The 24,143-nt window shown below is 35.4% G+C and overlaps 1 protein-coding gene across 1 annotated transcript in view; it reads left to right on the top strand.

Annotated features, from left to right (window-relative positions):
- The window catches only part of LOC125675207 (protein O-mannosyl-transferase TMTC3-like), a 33,855-nt gene extending 11,600 nt beyond the window's left edge, over positions 1–22,255 (top strand). Inside the window, exons 8-20 of the mRNA XM_056158049.1 lie at positions 364–616; positions 854–1,005; positions 2,019–2,102; positions 2,550–2,687; positions 3,648–3,772; positions 4,477–4,580; positions 5,014–5,096; positions 9,241–9,313; positions 10,253–10,339; positions 10,691–10,764; positions 10,874–10,994; positions 14,635–14,739; positions 19,610–22,255. Coding sequence (XP_056014024.1) covers positions 364–616; positions 854–1,005; positions 2,019–2,102; positions 2,550–2,687; positions 3,648–3,772; positions 4,477–4,580; positions 5,014–5,096; positions 9,241–9,313; positions 10,253–10,339; positions 10,691–10,764; positions 10,874–10,994; positions 14,635–14,739; positions 19,610–19,942 — 1,732 coding nt within the window. The 3' untranslated portion in view covers positions 19,943–22,255. The remainder of the gene's footprint in view (positions 1–363; positions 617–853; positions 1,006–2,018; positions 2,103–2,549; positions 2,688–3,647; positions 3,773–4,476; positions 4,581–5,013; positions 5,097–9,240; positions 9,314–10,252; positions 10,340–10,690; positions 10,765–10,873; positions 10,995–14,634; positions 14,740–19,609) is intronic.
- Positions 22,256–24,143: the final 1,888 nt, after the last annotated feature.

Here is a 24,143-nt window from a genome sequence, read left to right as displayed (position 1 = left end):
GGTAATCAAAGTCATTGGGGCTCAGCTTCCAGTGTTCACAAGGTAATCAAAGTCAGGAGGCTCAGCTTCCAATGTTGACAAGGTAAATGATAGATTTATTGTAATCGGTAATGTAATGAATTGGCATATTAAAAGTAGCTGTGACTACAAAAGAGAATAGAAAGAATACTAATTGTACATACTGTGAACTTCTTTCATAAAGATGAACACTTTGCAAGAGAGGAGCATCATATTCCATACTTATTTCATCAGTGCATATATTTTTGTTGTTTTTTTTGGTGTGCTTTTTAATTGTTAAGTTTAATCAAGTTATGATAAACAATTTTAAAATACACTATGATATATGTCTCTCTTTTTCTTTAGATATGATAATCCTGCCTCCATGGAGAATGCCCCAGCAAGACATCTGACTTATAATTATCTGCTGCCAATCAATGTTTGGCTCCTCCTCTTCCCCTCAGAGTTGTGTTGTGATTGGACAATGGGAACAATCCCAGTGATCAATTCTGTATTGGATCCTAGAAATCTTATTACTCTTGGCTTTTATGCTCTTCTTGGAAAATTTGTTCATTTTATGCTTCAAGGACAAGACAAGAGAAACCGTGGAATTATTATGGTAGAGTTCATGTTTGACATAATTGTATTTTATATATTTGATAACTGGGTATAGAGATATAAGAGATCAAATGCAATCATGTACATTCAATTCAGAAAAATACAGTAACTTAATTGTTGCATTGATAGAGTAGTTAAGGTACATGTAAATTATTGCATTTAACAGTGTCTAAGTATTCACAACTCATACATGTATTTGTGCATCCAGCAGTAAAATCTTTCATGATTGATTTTCCAGAGTTTCTCTCTGATGATCCTCCCATTTATTCCGGCCTCGAACCTGTTTTTCCCTGTGGGGTTTGTTGTGGCTGAGAGGATCCTGTACACCCCCAGTATGGGATTCACAATGCTGGTGGCCCTGGGGCTTCAGATCCTGATGGACAACAAGCAGTAAGGCATACTGAAACTCATAAATGTCTTGTCCAACAGGGTGGCAGATTCATTTTTCTCACATTATCACCAGTGTGAGATCGACTTTACCCATGTGAGACAGCCATGTGAGATTTTTCTGTCTCGCACTGCTGCGACGTCATTTGATTGTGACGTCATATATTTTCTATGATTTACGTTACACGGTGAAGATTTACATTACACGGTGAAGTAAAAATATTTTGCATTGTTATCTTTAAATTTTAATGTAGTATAGCTTTCTGGTGGACAACCTTGGGTTTTTTAGTTTACACTTACAGTGTGTAAACCATTTTCAGGTATGCTTTTTCTGCCTATCTAATTAGTTTTTGCATTGAAGTTCAAACGAGGATTTTGATAATTTAGAATTTTCTCAAATCTCCTAAATTTATCCACTAAACTGTACATAAAATGTGAGAAAAATAATCCTTCATTATTTACTCGTTTGGGATAGGGAAATTTCACCTCTGGAACAAGATTCGCTGTCTAGGACTCGGCAAAGCCTCGTCCTAGACTGCGAATCTTGTCCCCTAGGTGGAATTTCCCTATTCCACACTCGTAATAATGAAGAATTCTATTAGTCTTACCGATCTCAAAAAATGCATGTACTTGTATGAAGCTGTTAAGATATAAGAATATTGGTTAACTAGCTGCAGACACTTGCAGAATGATTCGTATACAGTAATTATAAATAAGTGAGATTTGACTCTTTTGAAGTCATTCCTTTAGCAGAAACTGCAAACACCATGGAGTGTGTAAATTACCAAAATGGCTGTGATGGTTTCGCCAACAGAAATATTGTCAGGCATAAGGTCATAAAGTTCATAATTGATAAAATTACTCAACTGTAATGAAATTGTTGAGTTGTTTGTTGATTGTTCAACGATGTAGAAATATGCAGGGTTTCCTCTATTTCCATTCTGACATTAGAGCAGCTTTATACATGTGTATCAGAATCATCAGTGCCTATAAAGCATATTTACTTCTTTTTTCAGAAGTTTAAAGCCATTACTCTGTGCCATGCTAGGACTTCTTCTCTTCACTCACACCATTAAAACATACATCCGTAACGGAGACTGGTAAGAAAGATGTTACAGATTAAATCATTCAGAAATACGTTTATAGTTTTGTTTGATATAAGGACAATGAACCAAATTCCATTCTTGAATAGATATTTCTCACAAAATAACATGTGGATGAGTAAAGACAATCAGAAAAAATGTAAGGTCACTGGGATGTAATTTTATAGGGAACATATCAAACATTGATAAAAAATTGACCATAGAATCAGTAGGAGTCCTCTACATTAAGTTTGATGTCTGTCACTCAAATAAAATATTGATCAAACAACACTGGGCGTGCTGACCATCAGACCAGTGCAAACCAATATATCCCTATTCTTTGCAGGAGGGGGGGGGGCAATAATTTTTTTTTTCACTTTTAAAGAATACCATTGTAACATTGGTTTCATTGTGTGATCAGGCTTTAGGGTCACATATGTAAAGTTTGTTCTTTTTTATTTTCAGGGAAACAGAGTACAGTATTTTTAGATCAGCATTAAAAGTGAATACCAAAAATGCCAAACTGTTTAATAATGTGGGTCATGCATTAGAAAAGTATGAGAAGTATGCAGAAGCACTGGAGTACTTTGAAAAGGCTGTGAGGTTTGTACATGTAACTGCTGTAAATATACCAGAAAGGCTGTGGGGTTTGTAACTGCTGTAAATATACCAGAAAGGCTGTGGGGTTTGTAACTGCTGTAAACATATTTTAAACCCCAGTCAGGTTACTACAGTTAAAAGATATTGTAATTGGTTTGCAACTACTATAAGTTTACACTGAATTCAGTTTTGTAGTAATTGTAAACATTGCAGAAAGGCTATCTGCTTTATACTGTAAACATTGCAGAAAGGCTATCTGGTTTATACTGTAACATTGCAAAAAGGCTATCTGGTTTATACTGTAAACATCTGGTTTATAACTTCTGAAAACATTTCACAAAAAATCTATAAATATATTACTAAAATTTTTTAAAAGAACTGTGTGAATATTACAAGAGGTTTGCAGTAATATTTCCAGCCAACCAAGCTGGAAAATATTCAGTAATATGCTGTTAAGCTTTTTATATTGACTTAATTTTGCATAATTTCTACAGCTAGGGACACAAATTCAGAAGTGAACTTTGACCTTGGCCTTCAGATTCACTGCTGTACCTTTTATAGTCATATAATGGAGGAAATTCAAAGAATGATGTAGATTGAATTTTTAGAATGTGCTGGGGTTTTATATTTTCTAAACTGTGCTGGGTAATTCCAGGAAAAGTTATATATGGACAATGTGTCGAAGATGTACATGGAAACTCCATACTTCTTCAGTTTACCCCATTGACTGACCAAATATCTGAACCCACTCTTTTAGTGTAGTAGATGTTACAGTAGTCATTCCAGGTGTTCTTTGTTCTGTGGAGTATATAATGTGTTCTGTGGAGTATATAATGTGTTCTGTGGAGTATATAATGTCCAGCCAGTAGAGCTACAGGCTCAACAGAGGTTTCTTGTTCACAAAAAGTGAAATTTAGCAGAGACAAGTAAAAGGTTGATGTTTTCTGTTATATTATGTTGTAGTGTTCAGCATGATGACATTGGAGCCCACATCAATGTAGGCAGGACTTACAATAATCTGAACATGTCGACTGAAGCTGAAGCAGCCTACAAAAAGGCCCTCAGTTACTTCCCTCAAGTTCAGCCCGGTAATCAGAGACTGAGCTATAATATATGCTACATAAAATATGGTTTTATTGACAAATTGAAAGTTTGGAGATTTTCTCTCAGAAATTTAACAATTTGACAGTTGATTTAACAAAACATTATGGAAACTTAATAAATAGTCAATTTTGATGTTAGAATTTTTCATTTGCTAGAGTAATTGAACCTTAATTGGTATACATATACTGCAGACAAAGTAGTGCTAGTATTATACCCTCTGCACTGCTTATGGGGACATTTTGGTTTTGGAACATTTGGAATATCCAGATATCCATCCAAAATATCCAGATATCCATCCAAAATATCCAGACACCCATCTAAAGATGTGATATCACATCTCTTCATTGGATGGATCGTAAACAACATGTACATCACACATAGCCAGTAGAGATCTCTGACTGTGAAGTCATTCATACATTTTTACATGTATATTGCAACTATCAAGTGCAGATCTCAGACATATCAATGCAAATAAGAATTGAAACTGTGTAACCAATAGTATTGATTTTAAAATCAGTATTTCCCTGTGTATGAAGCAAAACATTATTTTCACAGATCCTTGAATGACTCAAATGCATACCATTACTTCAGCCTAAGGTGTACAAAAGTTACAATCTGATTTAGTTAATTACATTAGAATATGATACATATTGAAAAATGTCATATATGTATTTTCTTTTTAATGAAGGTAAAAGTTACCAGGCTCGTATTGCTCCGAATCACCTGAACGTTTACCTTAACCTGGCGTCACTTGTCAGTAAAGACCCGAGCAGACTACTAGAGGCTGATAAGGTATGTGGGTATGATAAATGGTTTTGAGTGTTACAACAATTTATCCCAAGATTTCAAGGGTGAGTGTACTGCATTGTAAAGCTGTGACCAATACAAGATGTTCTCTTCACCAGAGTACTAGTGTTTGCTATGAGAAGCTTTTCTAACTTCACCAGAGTACTAGTGTTTGCTATGAGAAGCTTTTCTAACTTCACCAGAGTACTAGTGTTTGCTATGAGAAGCTTTTCTAACTTCACCAGAGTACTAGTGTTTGCTATGAGAAGCTTTTCTAACTTCACCAGAGTACTAGTGTTTGCAATGAGAAGCTTTTCTAACTTCACCAGAGTACTAGTGTTTACTATGAGAAGCTTTTCTAACTTCATTGACTAGTATAAATACATGTATGAGAATAGTGGTAGTGAAATTACAATTATGTACATTGTACTTTTGGTAGTATCTGAAGACGGCTGTGAGCATGAGACCCGACTATGTACAGGGATACATCAACAGAGGAGACATCCTAGTCAAGCTTGGACAGTAAGTGGTATCTTAGTCAAGCTGGGACAGTAAGTGGTATCTTAGTCAAGCTGGAACAGTGGTATCCTAGTCAAGCTGGGACAGTAAGTGGTATCCTAGTCAAGCTTGGACAATAAATGGTATCTTAGTCAAGCTGGGACAGTAAGTGGTATCGTAGTCAAGCTTGGACAATAAGTGGTATCTTAGTCAAGCTTGGACAATAAGTGGTATCTTAGTCAAGCTTGGACAGTAAGTGGTATCGTAGTCAAGCTGGGACAGTAAGTGGTATCGTAGTCAAGCTGGAACAGTAAGTGGTATCCTAGTCAAGCTGGAACAGTAAGTGGTATCCTAGTCAAGATGGGACAGTAAGTGGTATCTTAGTCAAGCTGGAACAGTAAGTGGTATCCTAGTCAAGCTTGGACAATAAATGGTATCTTAGTCAAGATGGGACAGTAAGTGGTATCGTAGTCAAGCTTGGACAATAAGTGGTATCTTAGTCAAGCTTGGACAGTAAGTGGTATCGTAGTCAAGCTGGGACAGTAAGTGGTATCTTAGTCAAGCTTGAACAGTAAGTGGTATCTTAGTCAAGCTGGGACAGTAAGTGGTATCGTAGTCAAGCTTGGACAATAAGTGGTATCTTAGTCAAGCTTGGACAATAAGTGGTATCTTAGTCAAGCTTGGACAGTAAGTGGTATCGTAGTCAAGCTGGGACAGTAAGTGGTATCGTAGTCAAGCTGGAACAGTAAGTGGTATCCTAGTCAAGCTGGAACAGTAAGTGGTATCCTAGTCAAGATGGGACAGTAAGTGGTATCTTAGTCAAGCTGGAACAGTAAGTGGTATCCTAGTCAAGCTTGGACAATAAATGGTATCTTAGTCAAGATGGGACAGTAAGTGGTATCGTAGTCAAGCTTGGACAATAAGTGGTATCTTAGTCAAGCTTGGACAGTAAGTGGTATCGTAGTCAAGCTGGGACAGTAAGTGGTATCCTAGTCAAGCTGGAACAGTAAGTGGTATCCTAGTCAAGCTGGGACAGTAAGTGGTATCTTAGTCAAGCTGGAACAGTAAGTGGTATCGTAGTCAAGCTTGGACAATAAGTGGTATCTTAGTCAAGCTTGGACAATAAGTGGTATCTTAGTCAAGCTTGGACAGTAAGTGGTATCGTAGTCAAGCTGGGACAGTAAGTGGTATCGTAGTCAAGCTGGAACAGTAAGTGGTATCCTAGTCAAGCTGGAACAGTAAGTGGTATCCTAGTCAAGATGGGACAGTAAGTGGTATCTTAGTCAAGCTGGAACAGTAAGTGGTATCCTAGTCAAGCTTGGACAATAAATGGTATCTTAGTCAAGATGGGACAGTAAGTGGTATCGTAGTCAAGCTTGGACAATAAGTGGTATCTTAGTCAAGCTTGGACAGTAAGTGGTATCGTAGTCAAGCTGGGACAGTAAGTGGTATCCTAGTCAAGCTGGAACAGTAAGTGGTATCCTAGTCAAGCTGGGACAGTAAGTGGTATCTTAGTCAAGCTGGAACAGTAAGTGGTATCCTAGTCAAGCTTGGACAGTAAGTGGTATCGTAGTCAAGCTTGGACAATAAATGGTATCTTAGTCAAGATGGGACAGTAAGTGGTATCGTAGTCAAGCTTGGACAATAAGTGGTATCTTTGTCAAGATGGGACAGTAAGTGGTATCCTAGTCAAGCTGTGACAGTAAGTGGTATCGTAGTCAAGCTTGGACAATAAATGGTATCTTATTCAAGCTGGGACAGTAAGTGGTATCCTAGTCAAGCTGGGACAGTAAGTGGTATCGTAGTCAAGCTGGGACAGAAAGTGGTATTATAATCAAGCTGGAACAGTAAGTGGTATCCTAGTCAAGCTGGGACAGTAAGTGGTATCATAGTCAAGCTTGGACAGTAAGTGGTATCTTAGTCAAGCTAGGACAATAAGTATCCTAGTCAAGCTGGGACAGTTAAGTGGTATCCTAGTCGAGATGTAACAGTAAATGATATCATAGTCAAGCTGTAAAAGTAAGTGTTATCCTAGTCCAACTGGGACAGTAAGTGGTATCGCAGGGGTCGAAATTAACTTTTCTACTACAGGCTAATTTTAGCCTGTGGGTTAAAAAATCTACAGGCTAAAATGAAAACCTACAAGCTAAAATAAAACTAGTGAAGCAGTGCTCTTTTTTCATGTTTTTTTTTTTAAATCAATGATTTCCCCCCATCATTACTGAGCCTAGTGGGTCAACAGGCATCATTTGTACAAGATACTAATTTACGTAAGTCATAAGGCGCAATGTTTAGGTCTCTTGATTATCATACCTCTAATCCACAACCTGTTTACTGCAGGTCTAGATCCAGTCTTCCAATTTCATGCTACATCAGGGTTGTCACTCGTGATTTTTCAAAGCGAATCCCGGACTCATGGTTTTATAAGCAACACAATCATGAGCCCCATGAACTTTTTTGATAATTGTCTACGCGGTGAGCAGTGCACTGGTGTGGTCACTACAACCCAACCTCAATATGACAATAAATTAATTTAGATAGGACATTCTCATGATTCTGATAAAAATGACTACCGGAAGACTTGGTAAAACATAGACTCCGATTTATTTTTAGATAAATGAATAACAAAAACCTCATACTTGGAATTCACCCCTATAGGTGAACAGGACTCGTGGCAAATGTCTATACTTTTTCATCATAATGCGATGTCCGACCTCTAAAGCATTTAATTGACTCTGAGTTTCTTTAAAAATCATTTTTTAAAAATCTGGATAGAAACGGTTGTTGAAATCGGTCGTTCATGTAAACATTTGTATGATTCAGAGTGCAAGGTTAAGAAATGCGAATATCGCATCACCGTATAAAATGGATACGATACGATCATAGTTTGTAAATCACCACTCGCTAAGATTTTCGAGTGTCCACTATTTTAACTTGCTAATTTTCAAATGTACTCGCATTTTGCGAATATTTCTCACTAATTTCAAGCCCTGTAATGTAGTCAAGCTGGGACAGTAAGTGGTATCCTAGTTAAGCTGGGACAGAAAGTGGTATCGTAGTCAAGATGGGACAGAAAGTGGTATCGTAGTCAAGATGGGACAGTAAGTGGTATCCTAGTCAAGCTAGGACAATAAGTATCCTAGTCAAGCTTGGACAATAAATGGTATCAAAGTCAAGTTGGGACAGTAAGTGGTATCTTAGTCAAACTGTAACAGAAAGTGGTATTATAGTCAAGCTGGAACAGTAATTAGTATTGTAGTCAAGCTGGGATAGTAAGTATCCTAGTCAAGCTGGAACAGTAAGTGGTATCATAATCAAGCTCTAGTACACTAAGTGATAACCATGTCAAGCTAGGACACTAAGTGGTAAATGTGTCGAGCTAGGTCACTAAGTGGTAAGTGGTAACTGTGTCAAGCTAGGATATAAAATGGTAAGCGGTAACCATGTCAAGCTAGGACACTAAGTGGTAAATGTGTTGAGCTAGGACACTAAGTGGTAAGCGGTAACTGTGACAAGCTAGGGCACTTAAGTGGCAAGTGGTAACTGTGTCAAACTAGGACATAAAATGGTAAGTGGTAACCGTGTCAAGCTAGGACACTAAGTGGTAACCATGTCAAGCTAGGACATTAGGTTGTAAGTGGTAACCATATCAAGGTAAGACACTAAGTGGTAACCATGTTAAGCTAGGACACTAAGTGGTAAGCAGTGACTGTGTCAAGCTAGAATACTAAGTGGTAAGTGGTAACCATGTCAAGCTAGGACACTAAGTGGTAAGCAGTAACTGTGTCAAGCTAGATTACTAAGAGGTAAGTGGTAACTGTGTCAAGCTAGGACTCTAAGTGGTAAGCAGTAACTGTGTCAAACTAGGACACTAAGTGGCAAGTGGTAACTGTCAAACTAGGACATAAAATGGTAAGCGGTAACCGTTTCAAGCTAAGACACTAAGTGGTAACTGTGTCAAGCTAGGACACTAAGTGGTAAGCGGTAACTGTGTCAAGCAAGGATATTAAATGGTAAGCGGTAACCGTGTCAAGCTAGGACACTAAGTGGTAACCGTGTCAAGCTAGGACACTAAACGGTGGGACACCACACCAAACACCACTTTTAATGTATCCATTCACTGTTAATGTATGTCTTGCAGTTACTATAAATTGGTTTTGTTCTTCAGAAAAGAAGAGGCATTGAAAATCTATACGATGGCTCTGCAGTATGAACCTGACAATGCAGATGTACACTACAATGTAAGGCTTCTATATTTAGATCAGATGTACACTACAATGTAAAGCTTCTATATTTAGATCAGATGTACACTATAATGCAAAGCTTCTATATTTAGATCAGATGTACACTACAATGTAAGGCTTCTATATTTAGATCAGATGTACACTACAATGTAAGGCTTCTATATTTAGATCAGATGTACACTACAATGTAAGGCTTCTATATTTAGATCAGATGTACACTACAATGTAAGGCTTCTATATTTAGATCAGATGTGCACTACAATGTAAGGCTTCTATATTTAGATCAGATGTACACTACAATGTAAGGCTTCTATATTTAGGTCAGATGTGCACTACAATGTAAGGCTTCTATATTTAGATCAGATGTACACTACAATGTAAGGCTTCTATATTTAGATCAGATGTACACTACAATGTAAGGCTTCTATATTTAGATCAGATGTACACTACAATGTAAGGCTTCTATATTTAGATCAGATGTACACTACAATGTAAGGCTTCTATATTTAGATCAGATGTGCACTACAATGTAAGGCTTCTATATTTAGATCAGATGTACACTACAATGTAAGGCTTCTATATTTAGGTCAGATGTGCACTACAATGTAAGGCTTCTATATTTAGATCAGATGTACACTACAATGTAAGGCTTCTATATTTAGATCAGATGTACACTACAATGTAAATTTTTCTATATTTAGATCAGATGTACACTACAATGTAAGGCTTCTATATTTAGATCAGATGTACACTACAATGTTAAAACTTCTATATTTAGAACAGTTGTACTCTACAATGTAAAGTTTTCTATATTTAGATCAATCCTATGTGTGATGAACACTACCCAGTGTGTTTCTCTTTTCCCATCAGTACATTGTTTGTTTCCCATCAGTACATTGTTTGTTTGCCATCAGTACATTGTTTGTTTCCCATCAGATTGGTGTGGTGTCACTGGACCTCGGGAAACCAGAACACGCCAGGAAGAGTTTTGAGACAGCTCTCCATCATGATCCAGACCATTCAGTAAGATGCTCTGGTGTTGAAGGATTCACTTATCCTGCAATAATGTACAGGGGCAAATTGTACAGATCTAACCCTAACCCATTAGTATCATGAACACTTGTACAAGAGTTCATTTTCACAAACTGATAAAGACTTTATACATGTTATTTCAGCTATGCAACAATGTTATAAGATTTATTGAGCTTGATATTTAGACATAAAAAATCAGAAATAAAATCATTCCTTAGAATCAATATTATGTACCTTGTACATGCAGATCTGTAGTTTTAATTATTTATCACTGATATAAAATCGGTGACACAGATTTTTATCTGATTTCTGTTGATTGATTTTATCATTTCTTTATTTCAGCAATCCTTGTATAACTCTGCCATAATGATTCAGGAGTCTGGAGAACAAGCACTGTGGCCAGAAGCAATCAGAAGGTAGCACAAGTCTTCTCCAGTATTCTACACAAAACATGGAATATTCTCAAGAATGTTTTTCAACTTGAAACTATACTAAATCATTTAAAATCTTATTGTATTCATTCAGGCTGAGGGTGTTGATCAAACGGGAACCAGAGGATGCTAAGTACTATTTCACGCTGGGAATGATCCACATGGACATGAAGGATTACCCAGAGGCTGAGAGGGATTTCAAAAACTGCATCAAGGTCACAATCTAGTTTTGTTTAGTTTAATATTCCTAATGGTTGCCAAGTGTCATAGCATATTATGAGATACAGTACACGACACGAGTTTTATGCGTGTTCCACGCAACGCGGTGGAACAAATTTGCCCCAAACACGGTGGACCTTTAAAATTGTCGGCACGTTTGAAGTCCTATTTTTCCGCGCTAGCTAGACATTGAAGTCCACGGAGGATCTCCGTGGATGCCACCGCGCATCTCCGTGGATGTCACCTGTACCTCCGTCGATGCCACCGTGTACCTCCGTGTGATAAAACAAAGAGATAATTTCCGAAATGATTCACCCAAAAAACCTTTTCGCTTGGCCAGCATACATGCCCTCACCCCATTACTTATTTAGAAATTAGCTATAAATCATTCAATTCTTGTAATTGTTGTTTAGTGATACGTTGGTGTTTTCGGTTCCTATCCGTATGTAGACTTCCCTGCAGACGTTCACACCTTTTTATGAAACGCCCAAATTCTCGACATCCTGTATATAAACACCTGTGTTATTCCTACCACTAGTCGGTACATTGTTTCACGGCACGTGCAGCACAATTTCACCAAATAAAAGAAGGGTCATGAACAACGACAATCACATGCCAGTAATTTCAATTTGATAAACAGCAGTTCAAAGAAATGTGTACCATAAGCAATAGTTTATTTTTACGTAAGGTTTTCATTGTAATTAGGAATATGTGATTAAGGTCAGCTATATACATGTACATGTTTACATTGGATATGAATTTCATTATGTACTCAACTGTGAAGCAATGTGAGCAAAGAATCAAATTTTTATCACTTAAACAAATAAATATTAAAACTATCTTTACTTTTAAACAAACCTTTAGAAAACTCCGTACTTTCATTAGGAAAATTTCATTAGAATGCCCATACTTCACATTAATAATAACACGGTTTTTTTTTTTAGTTTTTTTTTTTCTAACTTGATAAATACTTTATTACAGGCATGTATTATTTACTAAATGTATATATAACAGCTTTTTGTCTTTATATTTTTATATGCCATTGCATAATGGTGATGAGATCCAATAAATTGAATTGAGTACATGTAGTCAGGGCCGTAACTGCCGATGAGGCAGACGAGGCAACTGCCTCGTCTGATTTTTTGGCAAAAAAGAAAATAAAATTATATAAATGTTATATTATAGGATATATGTTTAAAATGAAGACAAGCACCTTTGTCTTTGACACCATATTACGATTCTTTACATAGTACAAATGAAACACAAACATGATAAATTGGGATTTAAAAAGTGTCATTTTCAGTCGTAAAGTCAATCGGCGGCCCCCAATCCCCTGCCTCCCCTGATTTAGAACCCTACTTACGGCCCTGGTAGTCTTGAAATATCACAAAGTAAAGAGTTAACAACGATTGAAATAAAAATGCAGACGTTTTCTCGTTTATTCAGTAACTCAATAACTTGCGCGTCTTCTGAATGAAAGTTGTAAAACAAACGTACTAGGTTTTGGTCAGTTATAACATAATACGGGGGTAAAATTCATCTAATCTCCGCTAGCAATGGGTTTTGAGTCAACTGTGCCTTCGTGCACGAATAATCTCGGCTAACGAAGATGAAAAAAAACAAACTATTTTTTATGATTACCAATGCTCTCTCTCTCTCTCTCTCTCTCTCTCTCTCTCTCTCTCTCTCTCTCTTGCTTTCATTATCTAATGCATCTAAAGATTAAATTAAAGATTTTAATAATCGATAGCGTATATGAATTAAAGCAAAATACCGTTAAGTCATTTCTGTTTATATTTATATTAGTTTTTTTTTTCCATGAACTAGTTGCATTTGACACTGAGGATTTACATCCTTAAATATTGATTACAAGCACGTAGAATCGGAGAGCGTGTACTTTGAAAACTTGAAAGGTTTTCGTAATCGGACAATTTAAGCACCATTTTTGTTGCTATTTTATTGCTTGTCAAGAAATTTACACAACTTAACCGGCAACATACCCCTTCTGATACATTGAAAAATATAAGTAATGTATAGCACGGGGCTCTATAAAGTTCAATCTGCAGTTTGGTCATACTTCGTCATTCAATAACTTATTCAAAATATAAAAAAATGTTTGTCGGGTTAGCGGTACTATGATGTATGACTATAACAATGACCTGTGTATAACTTGTACATTCCATGCAAATTCGAAGGGGTTTTCGCCTCAGTAGAACAATGGGAGTCAGCTAATCCGTGTATTTGAAATCAACAGAAGTGCTTAGGTTCTTGCGGAAAGTGTGAAATATATTGGGTCGGCGTAAGATACCCGTGATCTTAGACTAGATCTGATATCGCGCCGACCCAATATATTTCACACTTTTCATGAGAAGTCAAAACCCAAACTAGCTAACCGTAATTTAGTTATACTGTGAGAAAGACCCTAGGAATTTGCATGGTATATACTTATTATACAAAAATCATTGCATTATCCAGACACTCCCGATGAACATTTTTTTTTTATGAAAACCTCTATCAAAGTACATAGAACATAAGTCTCGGTTAAATGTAATTAACTCGGGATTTTAAAAATAAATCATTCGATGGTTTGTATTTTTGCTTCTATTAATTACGTAATAAATTAATTCCAATTTGTTAATCATCGACAATGCTCTAATTTCTATATTGGATAAAGTTATATTTGTTAAAATGCATATTAACACAATATGATGGAGGTAATTATGTGAAACAGCGCATTTGTCACAGAGAGAGAGAGAGAGAGAGAGAGAGAGAGCACATCGGTAATTATTAAATATCCCTATCACATGTTGTACATGTATGTTTTTCATTTACTGAATATACTAATTCGCATTCAAAACAGGAATTGCCTGCAAGTACGCATTATTTAAACATAGAATTTAAGAATATTTTAATGAAGAAAGAAGACTAAAAGAAAAAAAGTCAAAACCAGGTTTTCTTAAAAACATAATATATAGTGTTTGGTATCGTTGGAATCGGCTCAATATGCTGAAAAACAATATATGTATCAGGGGGGGGAAATATTGACATTTTTTCTTTTCTTAAAATTCCACCCTTATCTTGATTATTTGACCTGCGGCACATTTTCACATCTCCCGCAAGGCGCCCGTGGCCAGAACAAAGCTCTTAGCAGCTGTGTGTATTCGCAAATAACACACACCGTGGAACACGGAGGACACGGTGTATTTCCGTGGATTTTCCTCCGTGGTCTTTCCACGGTGGGGTGTATAAAACTCGTGTCGTGTACTGTAACTCTCCAGCTTATTCTTGTTTAAGTTTTACAAGTTTCTCATCCATATAAGTCACGCTTAGCTATCATACAACTAGACAAATTCATCAAAATGATATACATAATGACCCAAGTGGTCTGGCAATAACAGTGGAATTTTCTTAACAAGACGTTTTAGCAAACAGTCAGTTAGTAAACTAGTAGTGAAGAATGCTTTAAAGCATATTTTTTTAAAACCAATCAGCAGAATATCATGTGAAATATCAAAGCTTGCACGATACATAAAATACAATTGCTTGTCAAGGAACACAATGTTATAACTACTGCCTCATTATTTTTCCCGTACAAGTTATTCAGCTAGAGATTCTTGTAATTGTTTGATATTTTAGTATGACCCACTGTTCAGAAGTGCCTTATTTAATCTGGCCCTGATGTTGAACAACAACTTAAACAGACAACTGGATGCAATTCCTTACCTGGAGACTCTCATCAAGGTGAATTCTTGTTACAATTTCTACATTACACAGTCAAAATATATTACAATTTCTACATTACACAGTCAAAATATATCGATCAGTTCAATGTGCAAGTCACTGTGCTGTGCTTGTTTTCAATTTTGCTTTTCAATGACATTATAGAAAAATATTGCTGTAGTTTTTCTTCTAAATCAGTTTCAGATTGTAATCAGATTCCATGTCCTGTTCATTCTAAGTACTGATTTCATTTATTTCTGAAAGCCATCGAACACATGGTTCATTGATCTGTCTGAGATAAAAAGATGGCTACACAAAGAAAGACTATCAAATACATATTTTATTTCCTTTAATTTCATTCAGAAAAAATACTTCAAGGTATAAGTTTTGTTGGTTTTATATGTCTGTATAAATCAGTTGTACGTTGTAATGAACTGTCTGTAATTTTAAGCTTGTGTAGAAGTAATGATCTTCATTCTGCTTTCCGGTGTTTTGTAATTATTTGATTAATTGTTATAACAGTGTAATAGTGATGTACTACATATCAAAGCCTTATTTAGTATTTCTTGTAGCTAATCAGTATCGATTTAAATATATTCATTTGACTACTCACTTTTAAATCCTGAATCGACATTAATCACCCACGCAGTAATGGTGATTTTGCTGTGTTGACTCAATTTCTGCTGATGGATAACACTCTAAATAACAGACATCATGCTTTCCATTTTATGGAATTCATCAACTGCTTATGAAAGACAGTCTTGTTCAAAATCCAGACATTTATTAAGCTTGTTTATCCAGACATACTAGTTTTGTTCATTTGTCAGATTGTACTGTAGATGTGTTGGCACTTGAGCTTTTTTTTCTGATATAAATTTTGTATAACCTTTTCTGATATAAATTTTGTGTAATCTTTTTATGGCCCCACCATGGTCAGGGTATACAGTAAAACTCTGATATAGCGAATTTCTGGGGACACTCTATAAAAATTCGCTATAAGCGTAATTCGCTATATGTTTATAGCGAATTCATAATTCAAATATAACGAATTCGTTATAAAACTGATTTGTTCTATATGTATATCAGTTGTATAAGAAAGCGGCAATCGATATACTTGCGTTTGTATTGTCTTTAAGAGAAATTAAGCCTATATATTTTCAAGATGAAATATTTTTATACAAGAAATATACACATTAATTTATATATGATAATTTATAATATCTTGATGGATTATTAAGTCACGCAAGAACATGTCGAGAGAAAAATGTCAACAAAATTTTGCACAATACATACATGTACAAACAGTCTATTGCAATTGTCATTTACTTGTTGCTTTACACAAGAAGTGTACAATAGAATAAATGCAATCAAACTTTACGAAAATAGTAAACAATACCAACAATATATTTGTTAAACGTATGTGTAAGTATTGTTTTGCGTTAACAACCTTTTCTGAAAAAATACAAACAGAAATGTCGTAATAAGTGTGGATCCTTTATGTCAATGGAAAACGATTGTTAAAAATCACGAGTTTAAAATGAAAAACAAATCGGTATAAAAGGTTATTTTTTACGTTCGTTTTTAATTCAAGGGGAATAGGAATTTACTTCGTTATATCCGTATATTCGCTATATCCGTGTTTGTTATAGACGCAGATTTTTATATAGAATATATAAAGAATTTGCCAGGGAAATCGTTTTCACTTCGCTATAGCCGTAATTTCGCTATATCCGTGTTCGCTATATTCGAGTTTTACTGTATAGTGTTAACCATTCTGTCTTTTCGATATACAGTGTAATTAGTTTTCTAGACCTTTTTTTTTAAGATAATGAGGTATATATCTTTACTTTATTATACACCCACCCCCCCCCCCCCCAAACGAAATTCTGGGGGGTATATAGGAATCACTCTGTCTGTCTGTCCGTCCGTCTGTCTGTCTGTGCAGATTCGTGTCCGGGCCATAACTTCTTTGTTCTTTGACTTAGGCATACCATATTTGGCACACAGGTGGATCACCATGAGACGATGTGTCGAGTACCTTCATGACCTCTATATGACCTTGACTCTTGACCTCAAGGTCAATATCAAAGGTTTTTTACAATGGATTCGTGTCCGGGCCATAACTTCTTTGTTCTTTGACATAGGCATACCATATTTGACACATGAGTGTATCACCATGAGACGATGTGTCATGTACCTTCATGACCTCCATGTGACCTTGACCTCAAGGTCAAAATTAAAGGGGTTTACAATGGATTCGTGTCCATACCATAACTTCTTTGTTCTTTGACATAGGCATACCATATTTGACACATGAGTGTATCACCATGAGACGATGTGTCGGGTACCTTCGTGACCTCTTTATGACCTTGAACTTTGACCTCAAGGTCAAAATTGATTATAGGGTTTTGACATAGTCATACCATAAGACATGGGTGTATCACCATGAGGCTATGTGTCATGTACATTCATGACCTCTTTATGACATTGACCTTTGATCTCAAGGTCAAAATTATAGGTTTATGCCATGGATTTGTGTTCGGACTATATCTTCCATTTTCTTCTACAAAGGCATACCATATTTTTACACTCAGGAAAGAGGTAATTTATACCTATTAATAACACCCTTTGGGAGATTGGGGTAAGCGGGGGGTATTCTTGGTGAGCATTTCTCACAGTACCTCTTATTTCTTCATTGACGATTTATAAATCAAATTCATGTTTCATGTCAATAGACCTATTTTCACCAAAGTTATTGCCCTTAGACTTTGAAAATTTCTAATTAGAGCCCTGAATTGAAAATGTAGGAGCCAAAAAGTAATCACATTGTCCTTCCTTGATCACTTTCGTTGTGACATGATATCTTGAATAGTTTTCAACATAAAGCTTCCATATTTTTGCACAAAGGTAGTTAACCATGAAAGAAAGACACTGATGTGTCTTGGAGTATTGAGGTCAAGGTCAAAGAAAACCTTCAGTCTCTGACTTTACAATGCTTTCATTGTGACAGGATACATTGAAAAGTTTTCAACACAAAGCTTTCAGATTTCACACAAAGATAGTTGACCATTAAAGTAAGACACCTACATGTATATATCTTGGAGTCGTAAGGTCAACTGTTAAGGTCACAACAGACCTCTAATCCAAGTTTAACACATTTCCATTTTTGTATTCTACAGAAAGGTAGTTGATGTTTATATAGACACCTGAAGATTACTGTCTGTTTGTCCTTCATCATTTTCATTGTGACTTGATACATGTATCTTGATCATTTTTCACCTGTGGCTTCATATTTGATGCAAAGGTTTTACATAATTATGAATCTGTAGAAAATACTTTTTTAAAAAAACATCTCAAGAAATCCAAGGCCATGCTTAGTCAATATGCAAGCATCTCAGGTAGTGCAGGTTCAAGTTTTTTCAAATCATAGCTCCAGGGGTAGCCTGGGGTCACAATAAGGAATCCAAGTTTTACATGGGAATATAGGGGGACAAAATCTTCTCAAGAACAGCAGGACCATGATTGTTAGTCACATTAATATACAAGCATCCTCAGGACCATGATTGTTAGTCATATTAATATACAAGCACCCTCAGGCAGTGCAGCCTTGAAGGGTAGGGTGGGGCCACAAGAGTGGATAAATTTTTTACATGGCATTACAACTGTATAGGGGAATTTCTTTTAAAATTCTTCTTCTCGGGAATAGCAGGACCATAATTAGTCACATGAATATGCAAGTATCCTCAGCTCAGGTAGTGCAGATTTTAGTTTCTGCAAATCATGGCCTTGGGGGTCTCTGTTACATAAGAATGCATAGGAGAAAATCTTATTTCCAGGATTAGTCATGTTAATATGCAAGCACGGTTGTGCAGATTCAAGTTTGTTCAAGTCAATGCCTTGAGGATATAGGATTGGGCCACAATATGAATTCAAAGTGTTACATGGAAAAATAAGGGGAGAAAATGTGAAAATCTTCTCAAAAACAGCAGGGTCGTGATTAGTATGCAATCATCCTGAGGTGGTGCAGATTTAATTTGTTTGAATCATGACGTTAGGTATAGGGGGCCACAGTAAGAGATCAAAATTTTATATTGGAATATATGTTTTTTAAAATCTTCTCAAGAACCAAGATCCATAGTCATATTGATAAGCATGCATTCCAATATAGTGCGCATTCATATTTGGATGCATGGCATACATGGCCCAAGTTTTACTTGAGAAAATATAGGAAATTTGAAAAAATCTTTTCAAGAGTGTTTTCTAATTTGTTTGGATTCAAGTTTGTTTTTGTTCGAATCATGAACCAATGGGTTAGGGTGGGTTAAAATCAGGGTATGGATCAAATTTTGCATAATACTTGAATATAGGGGGGAAAAATCTAATATTACAAATCTTCTCCATAACAACAAGGCTATGTTAGTACACATTCATGTCATACTGACACATCTAGTTACTTCATATTTTACATTTGTCTCTTTGGAACTGTAAACTTTTCATCTTGAACTAATTTAGTTGATATGGTATTGGTTATTTATATCTGAGAGGCACATATTCAAGGACCATAGCCCCATTATAGCACAATCTGAGAAATTCACAAGCTGAAATGTCTGGATTTTTTAACATACTCTCCATAGTTACACGAGTATGGTCAAACTTGTTTACATGTACATCTGGCTTGTTTATAGTGAGCACCTGCATAATATGAAAATATATATTGATTAACTGAAATTACTCTTTTCCTTCACAAAACAAAGACATCTTTAAACTTTATGAAGTTTTTATAATTCTTCAGAAATTAATCAAAATGGATGCAGTGCGGTATTTATGATGAACGAGTTGTTTTATTGAGATAGTGTCATCTCTCTGATACACACCATGCATCTTCTTTCAGAATTATCCAGAGCACACCAAAGCTCTGCTACTGATGGGAGACATCAATGTTAATGCCCTAAAAAAGCTCGATGAGGCAGAGAAAAACTTTGCCCGTGTGGTGGAACTGGAACCCAATAATGTCCAGGCTCACCACAACCTGTGTGTGGTGCACGTGGAGCGTGGCGATCTGATCCGCGCGGAGAAATGTCTCACCAAGGTTCACAACATGGCACCCACAGAACAGTACATCATTAACCACCTCAACATTGTCAGAACCAAGTTAAATGAACTCATCAAAAAGAGGCAGGAGGAACTAAAGAAACAGAAAGCAGGCCAACAAGGGGCAAATTGATCTGTTTCCAGCGGGTTACGCGTGTATGTGTTTTGATTAATGATTGCATGGTGAAATTGACTATTTATTGATGAGAATATGAGCAATAAAAGTGAAATGAGTTCAACACTTGTAATACAGAATATATACAGCTTTATTCCCTGAAAGCTAAGAAATGAGAACAAAAAAATTATCCTAGGACAAGCTTGGCTTTCAGATTCATATTTTTTTTTAATGTGATTTGCATAGATTTTTGAAAAATCTGTTCAAGATTAGAGAATAAATGCAAAACCTGCTAATTACAAATAATAAGATACAATCCCAATTTTAAAAATAAATAGGTATATTGCTTTGAAAACTTCAACTCGCATCTTTATGTACCTGTAAACTGAAATCATCAGTTTAAAAAGCCCCTTTGAATACTGTAAACCCACTTCTATACGTGGCTACTTCATTTGTGATTCACCGGTGGTAAACTGGTTCACAGCGAGTAATTTTCGCGAGTGAGCCTTTTTCGAGCCTAAGACAGACATTTAAGGACTGATTCACAACGAGAAATATTCACGACGGTGAGATCCTTGCGAATCTTACAAAATTTTCTCGCACGCGAATGAGAGTTGGTTTACAGTATGTGCGTGCTTTAATTAGAAAGATTATGCAATGTATATTGATTTTTTGGTACTTGATTGCTTTATCCTTATTGTTATCACTGATAGGTTTATTAAATGTTTAAGGCCTAGACAGGTGATATAAATGTTAAGTAATACAATATGTATATTATATACAAAGGTGCTTGTGCCTGTCAATTTGTAAACACAATATACAACATATAGAGCTCATTTATTTCGCAGAGATTAGATACATGTAGCATGGATATTTGGTTGTGTTTTTTTTTTTTTTACAAATATTTTAGTATTGTTATGCAATTGATATTTGTTTTTTACATTGGCTTGATATTTGCCTGTTTAGCTGTAGTATTGATGCTACAGAGTGTTACAATAATTTGACGTATGTTTGATTCTACAGAGTGTTACAATAATTTGACATGTTTGTGAATGTGTTGTTACCGTTAGTGTATTAATAGCATAATCATGATACATTAGGATATTATTCATCATTTTAGATATGCTCAATATTTTATTTTTACACAGTGACTCATTTTTCCCATTATCTCATTAGTCGGTAGTTTGCCGTAGTTATACAGTAATATGTATTATTTTATGTCAATGTAGAAAATTACATACCACAAGATATTAGAATTAGATTCCTTGATTAGTTCACTTTCTTTTGAATATTTTGAATAAATTTATAAATGTTTCTATAGATGTAAGTAATAATTTATATAAAGATAATGTAAATTTTATTTAGCTTTTGATATCAAAATATTAGGATGTTAACTGTTCTGTCATCCTGTTCAGAACTTTTAATTAAAAAAAAGACAATTCATATTGCTTTAGTTGATTAGTCATGTTCAACGTTATATGTCAGATATAGATCAAGGTCATGTCGAAGTAAGAGGTCAAATTTACCACAGGAGGATTTGGTCGAAGGCATGGCATTTCTTGAATACTTTTCATAGATTAAATAATGATTTCAATAGCAATGGAAAACATTACCGTCTCAGTATATAGTTGTTCCTCAACACAGAATATTATTTTTCATTAATTCTTATTTGGTAATGTTTTGAACTTGCAAGACTTGTGTCCCTAGTGAATTTAAAGAAAGGAAGGACAAGAGTTACATTCTTGGGAGTCGGGATTCTTAAAATTAAGTAGTTTGGAGTGAAAGGTCAGTTAAAAAAATAGTCCTAGATAAGATTACAAAGCAGATGAGAAATAATGTTAATCAAATGGAATTTATTTGTTTAAATTTTTCTAAAGCTGTATGCAAAGGCTTGAAATTACATTAATTGTACAGACACAGAAGAAAAGTTTATTAGTGAGTAAGATTTAAAGTGCCTTAGAATTTGTAATTTTTGTTTTATGATAGAAATGTAGTTTATTCTGTATTCTCAGTAATGTTGCTATGACTATAAGGCAGGATGCTAGAGTTTATTTTTCTGTCCATTGCTGTAATTGTTTTTAGCTCACCCAATTATGTCTGTAATTATAATGTAGGGACCTGTGTGTAAATCTTTACATTATCGTAGATCTTTGATTGTAGATAATTATATTCATGTACCGAGGTTGTGAACTTTGGGAGATTGGTTGTTTTTGAGGTGTGTGATTCTACTGTTTACATAGTGTATGCTAAGCATATAAGAGATACAAGACCAATCATGATTTATGAGAACAGTCAAATTTTGGTTTGTAGTAATAAATGCATTGATCAATTCTTCCTATTAGAGATCTTTTTTTTTACAAATACTTCACATTGTGGAGAATCCATAAAAAAGTGTGAAGTTTACAGAATTTGGAATCCACATAAAGGGGGGGGGGGGGGGGGGGGCTTATTTTGTGGGTCCTATGATCACATGCATGATCATAAATTGTCAAGTAGCAAAAGAACCCACAAAGTGAAAGAAAGTGGAGAGAGGGGAGGTGAACTTCCCAGTGGAGGGAGGGGAGGTGGACTTCTGAAAGGAAGTGGAGAGAGGGGAGGTGAGGTGGACTTCTGAAAGGAAGTGGAGAGAGAGGATGGAAGGTGGACATCTCAGTGGAGAGAGGGGAGGTGGACTTCTCTTTTATAATTTTTAAAATACCCGTGTGATTTATTGTCAAGATACACAGATAGTCTTTTTAATACTACAAAGGCTATAATAAAATCATTTCAAGTTATGAAGAACTTACTGATCTTGAGTTACAGGTGGATAGGCTGTTTTTTATCAAATATGAATTATTTATCAAAGTTAAAACTTCCATGAAAATTACTCAAACAGAATTATGTTAAAGGATAATAATTACTAGTACATGTATTTCTGAGTTTTTCTATTTCTTTTCAGAGCAGGTCAGTAATTCATTTGCCATGCCATGTGACGGTGAATGTAAATATTACTATATGTGTATATATCCGAGTTTCTGTTCTAGATGTACAGATGCAATACATTTCAATATGTGATCTGTTTTCCCACCCAGAGTGTGAAGCCTTGATACAGGGGTTATCAATTTCACAATTTTTGTAAAAGTCTATATGCACATATTAATAAAAGTAGACACACAATTCATGTATTAATTAAGTACGAAAGCCCATTGAGCTCATTTTCATAGCTGAATAAAACAGATATTTTCGCGTTATAGCATGAAACTTTCGTGTATTAACGCGTAAATTTCGCGATATAATGTGTAACTTTCGCGAATTAACGCGAAACTTTTGTAAGTTCTGTGAATTAACTCGTAACTTTTGCGAATTAACACGTAACTTTCGCGTTGTAACGCAAAACTTTCGCGAATTAACGCGAAACTTTTGTGATTTAACGCGTAACTTTCGCGATATAACGCGAAAGTTTCGCAAGTTAACGCGTAACTTTCACGTTATAACGCGAAACTTTCGCGAATTAACTTTTGCGTTATAACGCAAAAATTCTATATAAATAAATTATAGTTATGTAAAATAGAAACCCGTGATTATTACAGTGAACGAGGACTGACGTTTATACATTTATAAGTAATCTTAAAATAAAGAACCATATGCATACGCTAACAGCCTACATTTTACACACTCACGTTTAAGAATTTTTGGTATATATGCAAATAAAGTTTTATAGAATACAAAGTAGAATTCATATTTGTAATTGATTAATACCAGTGTTGCTTGGCTAACAACAGCTTTTTTAATACGGGGGTATAAAATTTCCTCCATTGAAATCAAGTCTTAAAATGTCACAGAATTTCAAAGAACTATCAACCACTAAATCTCTGAATGTGTTATGTTACAGAGTAAACTATGCTCAATCTACATTTGCTTTTGATTCATTTGATATCCTGAAAAACCCCTCAGAATGTCTCTAGAAAGCACTTGGTGACCGAAGTTCTTCCAATAAAAGATGGATGATTACACTTTTCAAAGGTTATGGAGTGGTGGATTTAAGCCCCCCCCCCCTTCCCTAAATTTTCTTTTAGGTAAATCGTGGTCTTTTGTTTAGAAAAATGTAAACTTTAAAAGAAACAATAATTTCTTCCTTTCTTGGAGAAATAAATGACAAAATCGTTTGATTTATTGAATTACTTTTATTGGGAGAACTTACATATTTTTCAGAAACCCTTAAACTTTGAGTCATTTGATT

This window comes from Ostrea edulis, chromosome 3 (assembly GCF_947568905.1).
Source record: "Ostrea edulis chromosome 3, xbOstEdul1.1, whole genome shotgun sequence".
Classification (NCBI taxonomy): Eukaryota; Metazoa; Mollusca; class Bivalvia; order Ostreida; family Ostreidae; genus Ostrea; species Ostrea edulis.
The sequence above is the reverse complement of the archived record's forward strand: the minus strand, read 5'-3'. Positions and strand labels throughout refer to the sequence as shown.